The 21,061-nt window shown below is 55.1% G+C and overlaps 2 protein-coding genes and 1 long non-coding RNA gene across 5 annotated transcripts in view; 2 read left to right on the forward strand and 1 right to left on the reverse strand.

Moving 5' to 3' along the window:
- ASB2 (ankyrin repeat and SOCS box containing 2) overlaps positions 1–8,636 on the forward strand; it is a 48,190-nt gene extending 39,554 nt beyond the window's left edge. Inside the window, exons 8-10 of the mRNA XM_006060736.4 lie at positions 1,053–1,617; positions 2,810–2,963; positions 7,944–8,636. Of these exons, the coding sequence (XP_006060798.1) occupies positions 1,053–1,617; positions 2,810–2,963; positions 7,944–8,080 (856 nt within the window). The 3' untranslated portion in view covers positions 8,081–8,636. The remainder of the gene's footprint in view (positions 1–1,052; positions 1,618–2,809; positions 2,964–7,943) is intronic.
- A 5,077-nt stretch (positions 8,637–13,713) lies between these two features.
- Positions 13,714–15,664, reverse strand: FAM181A (family with sequence similarity 181 member A). Of its 3 annotated transcripts, none has more exons than XM_044933389.2 (2): positions 15,534–15,664; positions 13,714–14,726 (listed from the first exon to the last, which is right to left on the reverse strand). In XM_044933389.2, the coding sequence occupies exon 2, from the start codon at positions 14,637–14,639 to the stop codon at positions 13,758–13,760; it is 882 nt and encodes a 293-aa protein (XP_044789324.2). In that variant the 5' UTR covers positions 14,640–14,726; positions 15,534–15,664; the 3' UTR covers positions 13,714–13,757. The 3 variants fall into 3 exon arrangements, with proteins under 3 accessions (XP_044789324.2, XP_044789323.2, XP_044789325.2); XM_044933388.2 differs by having other exon boundaries at positions 15,469–15,598; XM_044933390.2 differs by lacking the exon at positions 15,534–15,664 and adding an exon at positions 15,242–15,374.
- Positions 14,116–21,061, forward strand: part of LOC102404643 — a 29,858-nt gene continuing 22,912 nt past the window's right edge. The window contains exons 1-2 of the long non-coding RNA XR_006640396.1: positions 14,116–16,049; positions 17,716–17,806. This is a non-coding gene — a long non-coding RNA (uncharacterized LOC102404643). The remainder of the gene's footprint in view (positions 16,050–17,715; positions 17,807–21,061) is intronic.

A 21,061-nucleotide genomic window follows, 5' to 3' on the forward strand; every position in this document is an offset into this window, starting at 1 on the left:
GACAGGGGAGGCGACTTCACGGTCACTGAGGGCTGACCAGGCCCTGGGGCAGGAGTGGTTGGGACAGACACGTTTGTCCCCTCCTGTCCCCCAGGACCTGGCGGCTTCCACCAAGTCCTCGGGGCAGCAAAACAGAGACACAGGATACCTCAGGCCTGGAGTCAGAGGAAGGGACAAGTCCCGGTTTGTGTCTCCCAACATATGGCCTGGGCAAGTCCCCTAACATCACTGAGCACGGATTTTCTCATCTGAAACAAATGTGCATGACCAGACACACTTTATGGGTTGTTGTGGAGATTAAACCAAATAATGCGTGTGAAGCCTTTGGACGGTGTCCTGGCACATAATGAGCCCTTGGATAGGGCTGTCCCCGCCCCCCAAGCCCCCACCGACCTAGGCAGGGCAGGGTCTGCACAACTTCATGTTTTCCCACTCTAGGTCTGGGGGCCTTCCAGTCAATTCCTCTAGAAAACTGAGCTGGGAGTGGGCAATACCCCTTAGCCTGAAAGAAGTCAGCAAGAGATTCTTGAAATTGCCCTCCGGTCTGGCTGAGATTTTTTTAAAGGGCTCAGACTTTGGAGGCTTGTGGCTCAGCTTCTAAAGAATCCACCTGCAATGTGGGAGATCTGGGTTCGATTCTTGGGTTGGGAAGATCCCCTGGAGAAGGGAATGGGTGCACACTCCAGTATTCTGGCCGGGAGAATTCCATGGACTGTATAGTCCATGGGGTCACAAAGAGTCATACACGACTGAGTGACTTTCACTTCACACTAACTTTAGGGGTTCTGGGTTTGAAGCCCAGCTCCACTCGTTACCGGCTCTGAGGTTTTGAGAACGTGGTGGAAGCTCTCTGAGCCTCAGTTTCCCTATCTGTAAAGTGGACCCCCCCCCCTCCACTGGTAATTGTTGAGACTGGCCGTCTCCACGGCGCCCCCTGCTGGTGGGCCCTGCCGCTCCCACGCAGTGGTTGACAGCGGCCGAGCCTGGACCCCTCCGCTCGCCCTGCCGGCGGGTCCGGTGCCGTGACCCGCGCGTGCCCGCCTCGCCCGCAGGATCGTGCAGATGCTGCTGCCGGTGACCAGCCGCACGCGCGTGCGCCGTAGCGGCATCAGCCCGCTGCACCTGGCGGCCGAGCGCAACAACGACGAGGTGCTCGAGGCCCTGCTGGGCGCGCGCTTCGACGTGAACGCGCCGCTGGCGCCCGAGCGCGCGCGCCTCTACGAGGACCGCCGCAGCTCGGCGCTCTACTTCGCGGTGGTCAACAACAACGTGTACGCCACCGAGCTGCTGCTGCTCGCCGGAGCCGACCCTAACCGCGACGTCATCAACCCCCTGCTCGTGGCTATCCGACACGGCTGCCTGCGCACCATGCAGCTGCTGCTGGACCACGGCGCCAACATCGACGCCTACATCGCCACACACCCCACCGCCTTCCCCGCCACCATCATGTTCGCCATGAAGTGCTTGTCGCTGCTCAAGTTCCTCATGGACCTCGGCTGCAACGGCGAGCCCTGCTTCTCGTGCCTGTACGGCAACGGCCCGCACCCGCCCGCCCCGCCGCCCTCCAACAGGTTCAATGATGCGCCCGCCTCGGACAAGGCGCCCAGCGCGGTCCAGGTAGGGGGGCGCGCCGCGGGGACTGCGGCCAGGGCCAGCGGGCTCCCGAGGCTGGGGGGACTGGAAGCAGGGCGGACCCTCGGCAGGGTGGACTGCACTTGGGAGGCAGCTGGAGACGGTGGTGAACAGGATTTGGAGGCAGTGTGGGCTAACGGTTAGTGCACTTTGGAGGGCGTGTCAGCTGGCGTTTAGCACCCATTGGAGGCAGTGGAAACTCAATGGTTAACATGCTTTAGAGGCAGCAGGACTTAGCGGTTCACAGGAGCATTTCGGTCCCCTGTATTAGGGGAGGGAACAGTTCGGCAGGCGATTGGTGGGGAACCCTGCAAAACTGAGGGGTTCACCACCCCCAGCAAACCTACACCTGGAATATCATGGTGATGGACCAAGATCCGGGTAGAGGTGAGAACAGGCCTACTAGAAGAGCAGGTGAGCTGCAGAAAGTCAGTGACCCCAGAGGCAAGACCTGCCCATGGTGTGACTTAATAAGTCAAAGTCCAATGAACAGGAAGTTAGAGGCGCTTCCCTAGTGGTCCAATGGTTAAGAATCCACCTTACACTGCAAAGGACACTGGTTCCATCCCCGGTCCCAGAAGATCTCACATACCACCGAGCAACTAAGCCTGTGAGTCGCAACTATGGAAGCCTGCGTGCCTAGAGCCTGTGCAACAAGAGAAGCCAACACAGTGAGAAGCCTGCAGACTGCAATGAAGAGTAGCCCCGCTTGCTGCAACTAGAGAAAGCCTGTGTGCAGCGACAAAAACCCACCAGAGGCGAAAAAGATAAATCTTTAAAAAGGAAGTTAGAAACACTCTTCTCTTAGAGATATTAACAATGGCTAATGGCATCACTTATGGGCCATCTTCTATGTGCAACGAAGTTAATGTTTATATTGCCTTAATTCTCATAAAAAAAACCCTTCAAGTGAGTGTCATATACCCATTTTCTAGACAAGGAAGTTGAGGCTTAGGGCGCCCAACCTGCCCACCTCCCACTTTTGGCAGCAGAGGCCTGTGTTGATGAGAGAGGTGTGGATCTGGAGAGCTGGATTCTACCCTGGGCATGCATGGTGTCTGTGCTCGGACGTGTCCCCTGCCCTCACTGGCTGTGGGTTCCCGCCTGTAGGATGGGCTTGCTGAGGCAGTGCTTCTTGATCCTGGGCATCTCAGCACTGGTGTGTGTTCTCTTTCAGTTCTGCGAGTTCCTGTCTGCCCCGGAAGTGAGCCGCTGGGCAGGGCCCATCATCGACGTCCTCTTGGACTACGTGGGCAATGTGCAGCTCTGCTCGCGGCTGAAGGAGCATATTGACAGCTTCGAGGACTGGGCTGTCATCAAGGAGAAAGCAGGTACGGCCTGTCACTGCTGCTGTTGCTGGCAGACGCCCCTGCCTGACTCAGGCCCAGGACTTGGGGCCTGTGACTGCTCCTGACATTTCATGAGCACCTTCTCATGCCAGGCTCTGAGCTGTGTGTCACATCCAGTGTCTCCGTGATCCTTTGTTTTGTAAATGAGGAGACCGACCCTCACAGAGATTGTTACTTGGGCAAATGTCTCATCACTAGTTAGTGGCAGAGCAGGGATTCAAATCCAGATTTGATCCACTAAAGAGTGTGTTAAACAAAAACCCCAGCTCCCTGAGGGGTGTCAGGACCTTGTCCAGGTTTGTGGGCCACTGGGAAGCTGTGTGGTGGGTGGAGGAGGAAGTGATGGGCGCGGGCATCTCAAACTGTAAAATGCACACGAAGCACCTGAGCATCTTATTTAAAATGCAGAGTCTAACCTGGCAGGTCTGGGGCAGGGCCTAAATGTGTACATTTCAACATGCTCCCAGGGCAGCCCCGGAGCAGCACTGGTCTAGGAGGCAGGCCCTCAGAGCTCTGGAACCAGGGGCTTTCTGGGTGATCGTGGGCAGGACGCCCCTCTGGACCTCAGGGCCCCTGTCCAAACAGAGCAAGCTGGACGTGCTCAATGTCTGGCTCCTCCAGCTCTGCCAGCCTGGGGTGTTTGCAGGTGAGATGTGCCTGGCGCAGTGAGGTGGGCTTTGGCCACGTTCCAACAGCTGTGTGCAGAGTAGTTGAGGCAGCCTGGCTGTCAGGCCAGAAATCCCTCTCAGGAATTGTGGAGCTCACCTGGGCAGGTGAGGCGTCAGGAAGAGTTGCACTGGGTGCTTCAGCTGATACTGAGGATATGCCTGTCCCAAAGAGAACCAACTGCCCCAGGGCTTCCTCTGGGTCTGAAGGGCACCGTCCCGTCTCCAGCTGTTTGTCGATCACGTAGCACAGAGGCTGACTCGCAGGAAGTTATTTTTATCCCACCGATGCTGCTGCTGTCCCCAGGTGAGAATGCTGCCTCGTTACCTGTCCAGGGGTCCCACAGCCCAGTGCCCAGTCTTGCTGAGTTTCTCCTTGATCCCCGGGCCCCTTTAAGTCTAAACTTTCTGGTAGGATTTTCAATTTGCACAAATGCCTGGGAGCACTTGAATTGAGGCCCTTGATAAAGTTACTGGGAAGGCGATGGAGGGGGCGTGGAGAGAGAGACCCATGCCGGGGTGACACAGGAAGGAGGGGGGTATTGACTTGCTTATTGGCTGGGAGCTCCAAATTCTCAATAAAACAGTCATTGAATTCATAAGTGGTTGCTGTCACTGGAACTGGCCACTAGAGGCCACTAGAGAGTAGAGCGGTTCTTGCTGAGAATCCCACCCCTCACTTTCTCCTGGACCTGCCCTGCCTGGGAAGGGTAATGAACAGCTAAACTGTCCCTGGGGGAAAAAATTGCAGAACGTTTTATTGTGCTATAAACATTTATTAACAAGAAGAACAAATAGTTCTTTTCATTTAATGCTGTGTTGTTATCAGAGACTCCAAAGTAGGGAACACAACTAGACCATTTAGGTATGACCTAAATCAAATCTCTTACGATTATACAGTAAAAGTGACAAATAGATTCAAGGGATTAGATCTGATAGACAGAGTGCCTGAAGAACTATGGATGGAGGTTCATGAGATTGTACAGGAGGCAGTGATCAAGACCATCCATCCCCAAGAAAAAGAAATGCGGAAAGGCAAAATGGTTGTTTGAGGAGGCCTTACAAATAGCTGAGAAAAGAAGACAAGCTAAAGGCAAGGGAGAAATTGAAAGATATACCCATCTGAATGCAGAGTTCCAAAGAATAGCATGGAGAAATAAGAAAGCCTTCCTCAGTGATCAGTACAAAGAAATAGAGGAAAACAATAGAATGGGAAAGATCATATATCTCTTCAAGAAAATTAGAGATACCAAGGGAACATTTCATGCAAAGATGGGATCAGTAAAGAACAGAAAAGGACAAAAAAGGACAATAAAGGAAAAAAAGGACCTAACAGAAACAGAAGATATTAAGATGTGGCAAGAATACACAGAAGAACTATACTAAAAAGATCTTCACGACCCAGATAACCACAACTGTGTGATCACTCACCTAGAGCCAGACATCCTGGAATGTAAAGCCAAGTGGCCCTTAGGAAGCATCACTATGAACAAAGCTAGTGGAGGTGATGGAATTCCAGTTGAGCTATTTCAAATTCTAAAGATGATGCTGTGAAAGTGCTGCACTCAATATGCTGGCAAATTTGGAAAACTCAGCAGTGGCCACAGGACTGGAAAAGGTCAGTTTCATTCCAATCCCAAAGAAAGGCAATGCCAAAGAATGTTCAAACTAACACACAATTGCACTCATCTCACACACTAGCAAAGTAATGCTCAAAATTCTCCAAGCCAGGCTTCAACAGTATGTAAACGGTGAACTTCCAGGTGTTCAAGCTGGATTTAGAAAAGGCAGAGGAACCAGAGATCAAATTGCCAACATCTGTTGGATCATCAAAAAAGCAAGAGAGTTCCAGAAAAACATCTACTTCTGCTTTATTGACTATGCCAAAGCCTTTGACTATGTAGATCACAACAAACTGTGGAAAATCCTTCAAGAGATGGGAATACCAGGCCACCTGAACTGCCTCCTGAGAAATCTGTATGGAGGTCAAGAAGCAACAGTTAGAACTGGACATGGAACAACAGACTGGTTCCAAATAGGGAAAGGAGTACATCAAGGTTGTGTATTGTCCCCCTGCTTATTTAACTTATATGCAGATTATATCATGTGAAATGCCAGGCTGGAAGAAGCATAAGCTGGAATCAAGATTGCCGGGAGAAATATCAATAACCTCAGATATGCAGATAACACCACCCTTATGGCAGAAGGTGAAGAGGAACTAAAAAGCCTCTTGATGAAGGGGAAAGAGGAGAGTGAAAAAGTTGGCTTAAATCTCAACATTCAGAAAACTAAGATCATGGCATCTGGTCCCATCACTTCATGGTAAATAGACGGAGAAACAGAGAAAACAGAGAGACTTTATTTTATTGGGCTCCAAAATCACTGCAAGTGGTAACTGTAGCCATGAAATTAAAAGATGCTTGCTCCTTGGAAGAAAAGCTATGACCAACCTAGACAAGATATTAAAAGGCAGAGATATTACTTTGCCAACAAAGGTCCATCTAGTCAAGGCTATGGTTTTTCTAGTAGTCATGTATGGATATAAGAGTTGGACTATAAAGAAATCTGAGTGCCAAAGAATTGATGCTTTTGAACTGTGGTGTTGGAGATGACTCTTGAGAGTCCCTTGGACTGCAAGGAGATCCAACCAGTTCATCCTAAAGGAGATCAGTCCTGGGTGTTCATCGGAATGACTGATGCTGAAGCTGAAACTCCTCTACTTTGGCCACCTGATGCCAAGAACTGACTCATTGGAAAAGACCCTGATGCTGGGAAAGATTGAGGGCAAGAGGAGAAGGGGACAACAGAGGATGAGATGGTTGGCTGACATCACTGACTCGATGGACTTGAGTTTGAGCAAGCTCTGGGACAGGGAAGCCTGGCGTGCTGCAGTCCATGGGGTCACAAAGAGACGGACACAGCTGAGTGACTGAACTGACTGACTGACTTTCATTTAATGCTGCATTGTTGATATCAGAGACTCCAAAGCCAGCCAGGATGCCAGCTTTGGAGGCCCTGTGTGCTCTGCCCGCCAGCAGCGTTTTGCCTTCCCACAAGCTCAGCCTTTGCTCTGCTGAGAAAGGGGCTGTGCTTCCCAGGGCAGGCTCTGTCCTGAGATCAGAGGGCAGTGGAAGTGTCAGAAATGCCCTGATGGGGCGGCTGGAGAGGCTACACTGTGGTGCCCTGGCCTCTCCACCCTCCCCACGTTCCCTCTGCATTCCTGTCTCCCCTGGGCGGTCTCTTTGGCTTGGCACTGCTGCTTCCCCTGCTTGGACTGCCCTGCCTCCGTCCCTCACCTGGCAAATTCCTCCCCACCCATCGAGACCTTTCTCATATGCACCATCTGGTATGGAAGGCTTTCCCCAAAGCTCCTGAGTGGATACCCATGCCTATCTGTCCCAAGCACAGGGCCAAGGGCAGTGAAGGGGTCAGCGTGTGTGTGTTGAATGAATGGATGGATGGCATTCTTTGATTCATCAAATGCCTTCTCTGTTCCCGGAGCTAAAATTAATTACCCCATTCCTAGATGCATCAGGCCCAGTTCTTACACCCCTCTCTCCGCCCCCCACCCCTTAGCTGAGAAAGCTCCACTTAATGTAAGTATCCCTGGCAGCCTCCTGGAAGAGGCGGCCTGGTAGGATTCTGGGACCTGCTCAGTCCCTGCCCATTGATCCTGACTTCTCTGCACCTCCTAGAACCCAGAGCTGAACTGGACGCATGGGGTCACTTAGGAGGTCATATTTACTGAGGCTGTGAAAAAGGGCGGGGTCTGGGCTGACACGTAGAGGAGGGAGCTCAGGACAAGCTCCAGTGCCAGGCATGATTCTTGCTAAGCCCTCACCTGTGAAATGGGTTTGCTACCTGCCCTCCTTGCGCTTCCCTGGTGGCTCAGTGGTAAAGAGTCCATCTGACAATGCAGGAGATGTGAGCGCAATCCCTGGGTCAGGACGTTCCCCTGGAGAAGGAAATGGCATCCCACTCCAGTATTATTCTCGCCTGGGAAATCCCATGGACAGAGGAGCCTGGTGGGCTACCATCCATGGGGTCACAAAAGAGTTGAACACGACTTAGCAACTAAACAACAACAAACCTGCCCTCCTCCTCCCTTGGGCTGTGCAGATGAGTGGAGGATGACACCTGTGTAGTTGGCAGGGACCATGAGCGGGGGAGTCAGAGCATCTCCTCTCTTAGCCAGCCACATGGGTCAGGTGCTTCCCACAAGCCAGGGGTCAGGGATGCAAACCCTCTGCTGGGTGCAGGCGACCAATCAGCATCTCTCTTTCTGTCCTTTTCCCAGAACCTCCAAGACCCCTGGCTCATCTTTGCCGGCTGCGAGTTCGAAAGGCCATTGGGAAATACCGCATCAAACTCCTGGACACGTTGCCGCTTCCAGGCAGGCTGATCAGATACCTGAAATACGAGAACACCCAGTAACCAGAGCACGCGGGGGAGGAGCAGCGGCTCCTCAGATGGTTTCACTGAGTCTCAGGACAGCGGTGTCCCCAAATCCAGGGGACCTGGGGACAGATGCGGCTGGGAGCCGCCGGGCTCTCAGATGTCTCTGGGCCAGATCTTTGCCCAGAGCAGAGGACAGATGTGTCGAGCAGGACTTCTCCTGTTCCATGTTGGCTTTCACTTGGATGAGGAGATCCCAGACCTGCTCTGCCATTGGGAATGGCAGAAAGCTCCATTCCTGGGGCTGGGAGGCAGGACCAGGGTAGAACTTGGGGTGGTCAGGGGAAGGCAAGGGGGCCAGCAGTGAAGCCCTGACCCCACCTCCAGGCTATGGCTGGAGAGCTTTCTTTCTGGGGTGATTCTGTCTTTGCTGGGCCACCTCACTGCAGAGCTGCCCCGTGCCCCTCCCCCTGTGCTCTGTGAAACTCTCCACTTGACTCTGAGTTCTCTCCCCAAAGCTGTGGCCCAGGGGAGCAGGGTGGGAGACCTCGGGCCCAGAGGGCTTCCTTAGGTACAATAAATGTTGCACAGATGATGCCTTGCCCAGTGAAGTTTCTTTAACCAGCCCCCTCCAGGGCCTTGAGGTCCTCAGCCCTGCTCCTGGTGGGAGTGAGGGTGGGACCGGGGGCTGGGACAGGGCACGTGGAGCCCTGATCGTGTCACTTTGGTTTGGACTTCTGAAAGGCCCCAGAGCATGTGTCCTTCATACACCAGAAGAGACCCGACGGCCCGAGGAGAGGGGGCAGCTTGCTGCCCTGTGATCGGAGCTGGCAACGTTGGTTTCTCTCTCCTGGTTCCATTGCCATAGAAACCGGAGCTTCATCACAAACAAGGTCTCAGAGCCTACAAGTCTCCTGACACCTGGCCTTGTCTTATGCACATGTTCCCTGGCACTGTCTTCACGTCTTAACTCACCCATTTGGCGACAAAGGCTGAGACACAAGGGGAAAGCCATCTAAATACTTGCTCCTGTGAGCAGGTGCCGGAGGGAGGCTGTCGTCAACCCTCACAAAGGCCCCACACTAGAGAGGCAGGAAGCCAGCCCTGTGCCCTCTGCAGCATCCTCCCATCCTCCCATGACTTGGGGGGAGCCGGGCAGGAGCCGCCAGCCTGCTTTGGGTGCTACAGGTGAGAGCACTGAGGATTGGCACTTAGGGCACTTTCTCAAGGTCTGAGTCTCTCTTACAAAACCCTGTTTGTTTTTCCATGGAAGTCACAGTCAGTCATTCTGGAGAAGGAAATGGAAACCCACTCCAGTGTTCTTGCCTGGAGAATCCCGTGGACAGAGGAGCCTGGTGGGCTGCAGCCCATGGGGTCGCAAAGAATCAGATGTGACTGAGTGAGCACGCACAGTAGCTCATAGGCACTGTCTTCCCCCACATGATTAAAGCCACTCAGGTGACACCAGAACAGGTGACCTTGCTGAAGAGCCTGCTCGGGCCTCCCCTAGGAGAGGCTTAATGGAGATCAAAGGTTATTTATGGCCTTTGCTGGTGAGCAGCTGGGAGGGTTGCAAGTGCACTCGTCCAAGGCCTGGCTTTGCCTGGGCTTGCACCTCTGGGGCCTTGGGTTCCCAGCCTTGTGGCCCTTGGTGGCCTTTCTGGCTCTTACATCTTGGCTTTCCATGCAACCAGTAAGTTCCAGTGCCTTCCTAAAGAGGCCAAGTCTGCCAATAGCACCTTCCAGCCAGGGGTTTGGGGGACCTGGCTGCTTCTTTCCCCCTCCTCCCTGGTACAGGTGGGAAAACAGGCCCAGAGAGGGGAAGGGACTTGCCTGGGTACACACAGCAAATCCCCGGGGGTCCAGCCCAGCAGTGCTCGGCTAGAGTCTCGTGCTGTCTTGCTGCAGAGATCCTGAAGAAATCCCAAAGGAAGCCTGCATCCTCCCAGACAGGGGATGTTCAACCCTGGGGTCCAGGGGAAGTGGCCAAGGAGGGCTCGGCGCATAGTAGGGAAAATCCTGACTGCAGAATGCCTCCTCCGACCAGGAGCCAGAGGGCATGGTGGCAGTCTAGGATGGGATGGGACAGAAAGATGCTTGGGTGCGTTTGGGATGGGGCTGGGCATCAGGCAGGCTCCAGCACTTCTCGGGTCACCTTATGTCCTAGGGGGTCCTAACAGACAGGGGCCATGGATATCGGGCAGGATGGGGACACTGGTCACAGGGAGGTCTCCCCTGGAGGAGGTGAGGCTTGAGGAGATGGCAGGAGGTGGGAGGGAGGGCTCAGTCTCTGCATTCAGCACTGTGTGTGTGTGTGTGTGTGTGTGTGCACGCACACGCATGCATGCTCAGTCATGTCCAACTCTTTGTGACCCCATGAACTATATAGCCTGTCAGGCTCCTCTGTCCATGGAGTTCTCCAGGGAAAAATACTGGAGCGGGTTGCCATTTCCTTCTCCAGGGGATCTTCCCGACCCAGGGATCAAACCCGCATTCTCTTGCATCTCCTGCATTAGCTAGTGGGTTCTTTACCAGCTGAGCCACCAGGGAAGCCTGCATTCAGCATTGGCACCATCTCTAGCCTGGGAGGCCCTGGAGTCACCTTGGTTCTTAGAATATTGTTATACGTCCATACCAGTCAGTCACAGCCACTGGTCGGGGTCCTTCCTCTCCAGTGCCTCACCCAGGCATGGCCTTTGCAGGTTCCCCTCCCAGTCCCCCAACCACCTCTGCATAACACAGCAGCTAAAGGGTTAATGTCCCACTGCTTCCAGAGTCAATCCTGATTGGTCGGTGCTCAGACTGTGCCAGGGGTTTCCTTTTTTGACCATATCTGCTGTCAAAAGGACTGTACAGCCCACACTCCCATGCTTACCTAGCCCCTGGGAGGATTTCAGCCTCAGAAATGTGTAGACAGCCTCACCCAACAGTCCAAGTCCTGAAAGTGGCTCCATGTCGTGGGCAGAAGCACATGTGACCCAGTGCTGTTTTGATTAGGGGAGCAGCTACTTCTGCAGCGGCAGCTGTCCATTTATTTTGATACTGAGGATTTCCGAGGTGTGTCTTTTCCCCAGCTTGCTTCCACGTGGGGAATTATGATGTCGGGTGCTTCTGTTGAGTGGCACCTTGGTAAAGGTTTCTGCTTCCAGACAAGGCGCCCAGCGTGGGACTGAAGAAGAACCACCAGGTATACCCCCTGGGAAAGGCTGAACCCCAGAGGGGCTGTGGGGGCCCAAGCTCCGAGCACTGGAGCAGCACCCCAAGGAAACATGCCTCCCAGAGCAGGGCTCCTTCTCTAAAGGAGTCGGCTGGTTCGATGGCCCCAGAACCCATTCCTGTGGGCCGCCCAGTCTATAAACATTGAAATATTGGCGTGGAAGGACCTAGACACTTAGTCAGATGACTAGGTGACTTTGGGTGGGTGCAGCTTTTCATCCTTTGTGCCACGCTAGACTGCCTGGTGCTCTCACCATCCCCACAGCTACCCACATGGCAGCTCTATTTTCCTTTTTTTTTTTTAATTTTCAATCACATTTTTCAGATGAAGAAATTCTGGCACAGAGAGGTCAAGTAACTTGCCCAAGGTCACACAGCTACTAGGTGGCAGGGCCAGGATTAGAGCTTTTAACACCCTGCCGTACTGTGTGGAAGGGCTGAACCTTATCACAATGGGTCTTGCAGGGACCTTTGTAATGACGTGCAAGTCGGAAAAGAGGGGACCTGCCTCCTCCAGGGACCCTCTCTAAGAGTGGAGCAGCCTGAGGTGAGGGTCCCGGCCAAGGACTCCTTACCCCATAAACCAGACGATCATGCAAAACAACCCTGCCTGTGTCATGTGGCCTCACGGCTGTGCCATCCTCTGAGACCATCGGACATAAAACACCAGAAACCCACCCACTTTCCCAGCGAACAAGCTGCCCCATCCCTGGGGATGCCTCACTTCAGGGGGAACCTGAAGGCCCTTAGCAATCACTAATTCTGAGTCCTGTGTTAGGAAGGATTCTGAGGCCATATCTGGACCTGAAAGGGAAGCATCTGTGACCAGTTATGAGGCTCACGTTGGATGCAGAAGTGGTGGGTGCATCTGATTGCTATCTTTGCTCTGGTCCCTCCTTTACGGAGGGGCTTCCCAGGTCGTACTAGTGGTAAAGAACCCACCTGCCAATGCAGGAGACATAAGAGATGCAAGTTCAACCCCTGGGTTGGGAAGATGCCCTGGAGAAGGAAACGGTAACCCGCTCCAGAGTTGGACATGACTGAGAGACCAGCACGCATGTACTACTTTACAGAGGAGGAAACGGAGGCACAGAATGGGGAGTAACCTGTTCAACATTCTGCTGTTGATGTGGGTGTGGAGTCCCCTGCCAGGCTGGCCCCCTGCCCCCGTCCCAGTCGTGAGAACTGTGCTTTGAGGAAATGAGATGCTCAGCCCCTGTGGCAGTCCCCACGCTCTCAGCCACGGAGCCATGCCACCCACTGCAGGATGGGTGGAGGCCTCCAGTGGCTTGGCTGGTTTGGGTGCTGTCGGGGCCAACCGAGGGCCGCTGCCCACGAGCAGTGCCCCTCCGTGTGCATGGTCGCTGGCAGAGGCCCTCATCTTTCCATTGATGGGCGCCTAGTGCATGCCAAGGGCTGCATCAGGCCCGGGAAGAGAGCCAGCGGCAGGAGACCTAGGAATCTGAATTAACTAGAGGCGATGGTGATGGAGATGACAATGATGGTGATGACTTTGAAACAACTTGGTCAGACAACCAGTTATTTTGTCCACAAGAAGCCCCATTCCTGTTCAGCCTGACCTTCCCCTCTGACCAGGGTCGGACGTGACTGCCTTGGCCCAGCCTCTGCTCTGAGGCTGTGATGGGGTGGGAGGTGCCACCGAGGGTCCTGTTCTCATCTCACCCCTCATCCCGCAGGTGGGGCAGGGAGGCCTGGAGAGGAAGGGTCCAGCCCTACATCCCACGGCAGAACCAGGAGGACAGATTCACCCCCCACCCCCCACACATACACCCCAGTACCAGCTCCTATTCTCCAGAGCAGTTTGGGCCCTCTGGGGCTCCAGGCCTCCCCTGGCCTCTATTTGCTGAGATGGGGAACCAGAGCATTCCTTTCCCAGGAATCCTCTCCACCCTCCTTCAGGTTGAGCTGTCAGGCTCCCAGGCCCATTCCAGGCATCACGGAGGCCTCTGGGCCACTCTGGGCACCGTCCCCCACCCCCGACAGCCTCTGTAAGCAGCCCTCCACCTGGGCATAGCCAGCATTTCCTAGGCCGGGGGACTAACCAACTTCATGAACCCAAGAATGTGAAAACTGCAAAAGAAATGTCTTTATTCTCTTAACCTTCTTAGTATTTACAAAGAACAAGAACAAGACTGAGACTGGCTTACACAGCAGGTGGCAGGTGAACAGGTGGTGTAACGCTGGCTTCTGGGGTGGCTGGAGGGCCAGGGCAATGGCCCCGGCCACCTGAGGTCTGCACGGGCACACGGGTGATCTGTCGGGCTCTGGCCTGCTTGAGGAGGGGCTGGCCTCAGGAGGCTGTGCGGACTGGCTGGACGGCTGCCCGAGAAGAAGCCCCTGCCCCATCCTGCCCTGTCCTCCTCCCCCCGATGCAAAGGGATGGTTCTCTCCCAGCCCACTCCTCACCAGAAGAGCTCGCTCCTGGGGGTCCCCGATACCCTGCAGGCCAGAGGAGGGAGCCAAGGCCCTCCCCACCTGGCTAGAGGTAGCCGAAGACATTGAAGACGGGTGGGGGCACAGCCGGCTTGGTGGGGATGGGTTTCAGAACCACAGGTCTGTACACTTTCTGCCCCGGGCCCTCCATGTCCTTGCAGAAGTGGGCCAGCTCGCCGGGGGAAGCTGTGCTTTTCCGCCAGAGGCCCAGGCTGGGCATCGGGCTCTGGGGCAGGGCGCCTGGAGGGCTTGGGTAGACGGGCTGTCCATGGTACTGGAAGGGGCAGCAGCTCCAGGCACTGACGCGGCCCACCAGGGAGACCCCAGGCATCTTGAGTGGCTCCTTTTCAGCTGGTGCCCTGGGGGAGGTGGGCACCGGGGCGGTCTCGGGCCCCAGGGGCTCCAAGCCTTTACAGTGTTTCTTACCCTCGTAGGGAGGTCCCTCCCGGGGTCCCAGTCCCCCCTCCAGCCCCACGGGGTAGCTGTGGGTGGGCCGTGGCTCTTCCCAGAAGGAAGCAGGCAGCTGTCTTTTCCTCATGGGCACCTGGCCAGGCCTGGCAGCTCCTGGATCCGGCCCATGGAGGGTCCGCTCCCTAGAGAGGCTTTCCTCCCGGTCCAGGTTCCCCAATGCCTTCTCCTTGCAGCCCCCACCCCCGCCGGGGCTGGAACCGTGGCCAGATTCGAGGGGCAGCAACCTCCCGGGCCGGTCCTCGGGCCCCCTTTTCAGGTGAGGTTCAGCCCCTCTGCCGGGGAGGCCCCGCGGGAGCCGGGAATACTTCTGGGAGAAGCGTTTGAGCTGCTTCTGCAGGTACTTGCGGTGGTCCACCGAGCGGCGGCAGGGCGCGGACTTGTCCAGGGCCGCCTTGATGTCGCTGGACGCCAGGTTCACGAAGTTTAGCAGCATCTTCACGTCACTGTCGGATGCCATCACCAGAGCGCTGCTGCACCGGGCTTTCCATGAAGAGGCTGGGTTCTCCAGGCAGCTGGCAGCTCCAGGGAAGAGCACAGAGCCAACCTGGCGAGGGACACAGCAGCCATTGGTGTCTCTCTGAGCATCCACACTCCACCCTCCCCAAAGGCTACATGGCTACAGACAGGAGTGGTCCCCACCTCAGCCCCCCTCAGGCCTAGACAGAATCCCTGGGTCATGGGATATCCATTTAGGCTGCTAAGCATCTCCCAGAGCCTATGGGATGCAATGGGAAGAAACCCATTTCATCTTCAACAGGGCTCCGCACCTGCAGGTGAGGCTGAGACAGGTCAGGCAACTTGCCCAAGGCCACTTGGCCCTACCAAGTGGCATTGCTGGGGCGGGAGCCCACCAGCAATGGTGCGTGGCTCCCCACACACCACGCTGCCCGCAGGGCACGACTTGCCAGCAAGGTTTTCATTTTCTGAGCCTAGGCAGCCGCTCTACTTTAAGGCAAGGCCAAGCCCCCTGGTTGCCTGGCGGTGCCCTCCTCCTCCCACTCCCGCCCCCAAGTCCTGCTAGCAGCTGCCCCCCCACCTCGGTCCCCACGCTCCACCCACAGGTCTCACGCAGGACAGGCAGGACCCCTGTCTGGCACTCAAGCCGAGGCCTGCCTGGCGGGCTGATCGCAGGCTGTGGGCAGCAGGGGCTCCCCCGTAGAAGCATCTGCAGCAATTTCATGCCTCCTCGGCCACCACCCCGCAGCCCCCCGCCCCTCCCCCAGGCCCCGGCCAGCCCCACGCCCCCCACCTAGTGGGGCCTGAGCCGCCAGGGCCTCCACACTGACCAAGAGTGCGGGGGCCCGGGCCCCCGCCAAGGTGGCCCGGCAGAGGTTTCCCCCACGCCGCAGACCTGGGCCAGGCCTGGCGCGGCCGGCGAGCTCCGTGGTCCGGCTGGAGGCAGTTGTGCCGCCCTCGAGTGGGCTGAATGGAGGACGACGGGTCCCCGGAGCTGGGGGGCCCTCAGGCCAATCAGGAGCGCCTCTCCAGATACAAAGCATCCCAAGCAGGCGGCGGCCCCGTTCCCACATTCTTTGCCGTCACAAATTGTCACCATGGGGACCATCACAAAAAAGACAGCTCCCAAATGCAATCATTTCCCGGTAAATTTCTACCCTTCAGCCCACTCTCCCTTCTCGGCCTCCACGCTCCTCCTCCCCTTGACCTCAGTTCCCTGGTTTCTCGAGGGGGCGGGGTGTGTTGTGTGCGTGCGCGTATGTGTGTGTGTGTGTGTGTGTGTGTGTGTGTGTATTTAAAAAGTCCAAGATTGAGGAGGGCTTGGACCCAGAAGAGATGGGCTTGCAAACCTCCCCCCAGGACTCCGAGCCCGCACCGGCCATGCTCCAGTGCAGACAGACAATCGGACGGGGTAAGCCAGGGCGGGCTGCTTTCCCCGCTGTCCTTGAGTGTTGAGTGGCTCACTTGCGCTGTCTCTCTCTCTCTCTCTCCCCCCCCGCTTTCTCTCCCTCCCCACCCCCTTCCCAAGGCATGGGCACTGGCGGGCCTGCGAGGGCGGGCGGCACGCTGATGTTGGAAAGGTGGCCAGGGAAGGGCCCTCTAACGAGGTGCTGGGATATCCATGGGAAGGGGGCCGGAGCTCTCAGGAATCTTGTCTTTATGTTTGCTTCCTCAATTGAGCTGCACAAAGCCTGAATTGCCCATTCAGTGAGGCCGGACAAAAGGTTGGCGTTGCACGGTCCCCTAGCATTTGTAGTCAAACAGTTAGGGACTTAAATCGAGTCGTCATGATGGAGAAAGAGGTGGACAAAGCCCATAGAATTGCCATCAGCAAACATTTTCCTGTGTCATATTAGCCAGTCTCCATGGCTCCCCTTGGCCTGGGGACAATGGCACAAGTTTGCACACTTGGCTACTGTCACCGTGCCAACGCCGGCGGGGTCGCAAGCAGGGCCGCTCCGAGCAAGCAAGGGAACCCGGGGCCGGCCGCTGGCCCTGCCCACTGACTGGCCCGAGGGAAGGTGAGGCTGCAAGCTGAGGGAGACTGCCTGGGAAATCCGGATGGGTGAGGCCTCCGTGCCAGCCAGCTGGGTGGGTCCCCGGCATGCCACCCTCTGCCTCTTCTTTCCTCTCCTCCTCTCCCTCTCCTTCCCCCTCTCCTCTGCCACCTTCTCCTCCTGCCCCCTAGCCAGCTGACACCTTGACATCACAAACTAAAGTGCCAAGGATGCTCTCCATAGCCCCCTCCCCACCCCCAGTCTGGGAGCCCTGGCAGGGCAGGACTCACCCACCAGTGATGCTCCCACCCCTTCCTTCTGGCCAGTGGGCAGCCACTGCCAGTGCCAGGTGCCTGCAGGCAGCACGGGGGCTCCAAGTCACCCCCACTCTGGCCTGAGGGCCCCCACAGGCTGAATGAGGGGTTTGGAGGAGACAGTTTAGGCCCTCTTCCCCTGCTGCTGAGATGAAGGCTTGACCCTGGGCTGCAGCATCCCGACTGTGGGCCCCTATCTGCAGCAGCCTCTGCCTGCCCGAGGGGTAAACCACAGTTATTTTACCCCCCTGAGATGTAGGGGTTTTTTGCTTCTGCAGCACCTTCCAGCCCACCCTGACTGGTAGAAGCAGGAGACATCCTTTCTGCTCCAAAGTGCCCTGCCCACACGGCTGGAGAAAGCACTCTGCTGCCCGAGGTCACCCGGTTAGGCTCTGGAGCAGCTCTCACCATGGCTCCACACTGCCTGCTGCCGGGGGCACCCAGCCTCGTATGAATTCCAGCCCCTCCACAACCTATAGCCGGCCCAGGAGCCACCTTCTCCATCATTCTCTGCTGGGAGATTGACCTCAAATTACCCCAGCCCCAGACCCGCCTGGCCTCCAGACCCTCTGTGCCTGCTCCTGCCAGCCTCTCTGTCTGGAAGGCCTTCCCTCCTCTAAGAGCGTGGGGATGCTCTCTGTACACTCCGCTCAGATCTCAGCTTCCTCCGAGAAGCCAGCGCGCCTGCAGTCCCTCCAGCCCACCTGACACCTCCTGCCCGTGACGTCATCCCCATCCACCAATGATGGACTCCCATCCCCAACAGGTCCCGGAGCTTCGTGGGACTCGAGTCTGCGTCTTTAAAAATCTCCAGAGCTCTTAATAGGGGCTGTTCTTCCACCAAATAAAGGAGAGAGGTGAGCAAGGAAGGGAGGGAGAGAAAAACAGGGTGAAGATAATGGAGACTTGTAAAGCACCTGGTCCCCACTGAGACACACGCACTTGGACCAGCTCACGTGGCCCTGGGACAGCTCCGAGGGTGTGGGTGTGGCCAGCCCAGAAGGGCAGCACAAGAGGCAGTTAGTTTCCCAAGCGCCCACAGCTACTAACTGGTAGAACTTGAACCTGAAGCCAGGACTGTCTGTATACAAAGCCCATGTCAGTTCCACCAGGCCATGACGCTCCCCTGAGCTTTTGGGTTGGACAGCCTCTCAGACCGGGTTTTCTGCATCAAGTCCTGGCTTCAGCTCTTCTGTCCTTCGTCAGGACGTGACTCTCAACTTCTGACTCAGGAACATGGGAGCTACAGCGATGGGCGATCAGGCGAGGGGAGGGCTGGCAACTGTGGCTTGAACTGTGGCCTGAGAACCTGAACCACCACCCTGCACAGACCCAGCCCCACCCCAGGCCTCAGGCCACACCTCTGGGACTGCCTGTGGCCCTTGCTGAGGAAGCATTCTCCGTGATTTTCTGATGGCCTGTATACACAGGTGGAAAGACATCACTGAAAATAATCATGCCTCGCTCTGGAGAGAATTCCCACAGTCATTCTCTCAGTGTGGTCCTGGGTGTGTGCAGGGAAGCAGTTGTTGTCCCGTTTACAGCGGGTGACACAAAAACAAGCTTCGGACTTCTGCTTCTTGGGCCCAACTCAGGCAACCCTGTCCCCTCAGCACTCTTCCAGGCCCAGCTCAAACATCCAGGAAATCTTTCACCAACGTGCCAGCATTATACATGCTCTCATCCTCCATTTACAGATTCAAAGATGAAGTCTAACCTCCTTGGTTTAACACCGAAGGCTGGCACAGAGGATTATTGTTGTTCAGTCGCTAAGTCATGTCTGACTGTTTGAGACCCCATGGACTGGAGCACGCCAGGCTTCACTGCCTCCTTGCTTGCTCAAACTCATGTGCATTAAGTCAGTGATACCACCCAACCATCTTATCCTCTGTCAGCCCCTTCTTCTCTTGCCCTCAATCTTTCCCAGCATTAGGATCTTTTCCAGTGAGTCATCTCTCCACATCAAGTGGCCAAAGTATTGGAGCTTCAGCTTCAGCATCAGTTCTTCCAATGAATATAGAGGGTTGATTTCCTTTAGAGTTGACTATTTTGACATCCTTGCAGTCCAAGGGACTCTCAAGAGTCTTCTCCCGCACAATTCAAAAACATCAATTCTTTGGCACTCAGCCTTCTTTATGGTTCAACTCTCACATCTGTACATGACTACTGGAAAAACCATAGCTTTGACTCTATGGACCTCTGTCGGCAAAATGATGTCTCTGTTTTTTAATATGCTGTCTAGGTTGGTCATAGCTTTTCTTCCAAGGAGCAAGCGTCTTAATTTTGTGGCTGCAGTCACTGTCCGCAGTGATTTTGGAGCCCAAGAAAGTAGCTTCTCACTAAATGTTTCATGAATTAAGTACTTTGGCCATCCCATCACATAGAATTTACCTTGTGGACTAGAAGCAACTGCTTCCTGTCTAGTATTATTGTTTATACACCCCACCCATCCAGCACCACCTGTGTGAACTCCATGAAAGCAGGGAGCTTGTCCGCTGGCTCATTTCTGTATCTCCAGTGCCTAGAATGGCCCTGGCAAAGAGCAGGCCTTCACAACAGACCCTTGTGTCTGCCATGCTTGCACTTGATGACCAATTGTGTGCTTGCTCCATGTGTCTTCAAACAGGAGGCACTGTTTCACAATTGCGACCCCCTACACCACAGCAGGGGCTCTAGAAAGCTCTGTTGAAGGCAAGCCAACGGTGCTGACTTGGACTTGAGGGTCCCGTCCCAACCATCTGCTGTCAGTGCCATGGATCTCCCACATTCCAGTTGTGTTAACTCCGCCTCAAATTTATCCACACTGTTCATCACGAGGGACTCCATTGAGCACCCACCATGTGCCAGGGACCAGAGAGGCCAGAGTGGGCTCGCTTGGCTTGCTCTTTTGTTCCCAAGGCAACTTACTACAAAACAGGTCAACTTTGTCTTGATGATTAAGCACCCATTTTCTGCCCATCCGCCAGTGAAATGAACAACACCCTAACTTTTCTCTGTTTCTTAAACTACTAGTGGCCACCCTTACAGAATCTCTAGATGTCATCTGACATGGCCCTCTTCTGGAGTTAGCTGACCCAGGTGCAACCCGAAACTGAAAACTAAAGGAGGCATTTGGCCATGTCTTGTGCCAGCCAAGCCAGAGGGAAACGAGGGAGGTGATCTGGGGGCAGTGGGCTTTCAAACTGCTTTTATGCAGACAAGCCCATTAAAAAATATTGTGTAGGAGTCCAATATGTAAAATAGCGGCAGTGGTGTGCAGTGAACACAGATTGATTTTTGCACACACAAATGCATGCTTCCTATTTATATTGCAAACAGTAGATCAGAACAAGGAAGTTGTTTTGATGACAGGGGATGTTGAAACAAGGGTTTATAGATTACAATCTGACATCAGCTGTACTGTCCAACCACCCCAGCTCAGGAAACATACAAAGGCCACATGGAGGGCGAGGGCACAGTGGTCCAACCAGCACCTCTGTGGATGTGTGATGCAGACATCACAAGATGACTTATGTAACCTCTTTATATAATGGGAGTATTTCTATCAAAGACCAGCCTGAGGCTTGCTGTCAACTGTAATCAGAGCAGACAGGCTTCCTGCTTCCTTGGAATGGGAGGTGTGGGGTTGAAATTTGGCTGCTGAGCCGCGGGCTTCCTGTCTTGGCGAACCTTGCCTCACAACTGAGGCTGAACATCGGCATGGCTGGGCCCTCAGAGTGACTGGAGACCTCATGATGACCCAGGAGAAGTCACAGCCCAGCTCAGACAGTCCCTGTGTCCCTGGCTGCAGTGACAGGGACAAATGTCAGTGTGATCAAGTCCCATATTGGAAGCAATTTCACCACTGGCTTTGGAGACAAGATCTCTGAACTCTGCCTATAGCTGGCTGTGTGATCTTGGACCAGCCACTCACCCTTTCTGGGCCTCAGTTTCATGGCTGGATTATATAAGTAGTTCTCAGCCTCCATTTTTGCACACACAGACATTGGTGAGGGGCTGGTGTGTCACAAGTCAGTGTTATTTTCAAAGGTTCCAAACTTAGCAAACGTGCTTTTTCTTAACATAAATTAGAACAGAGTAATAAAGTTAGATGTACTCCCTTGCATTCCCCT

The sequence above is a fragment of the Bubalus bubalis genome, chromosome 20 (assembly GCF_019923935.1).
Source record: "Bubalus bubalis isolate 160015118507 breed Murrah chromosome 20, NDDB_SH_1, whole genome shotgun sequence".
Classification (NCBI taxonomy): Eukaryota; Metazoa; Chordata; class Mammalia; order Artiodactyla; family Bovidae; genus Bubalus; species Bubalus bubalis.

Excerpts from the sequence above, each read along its gene's own strand:
- FAM181A (XM_044933389.2), bottom strand. The coding sequence starts at position 14,639 with ATGGCATCCGACAGTGACGTGAAGATGCTGCTAAACTTCGTGAACCTG.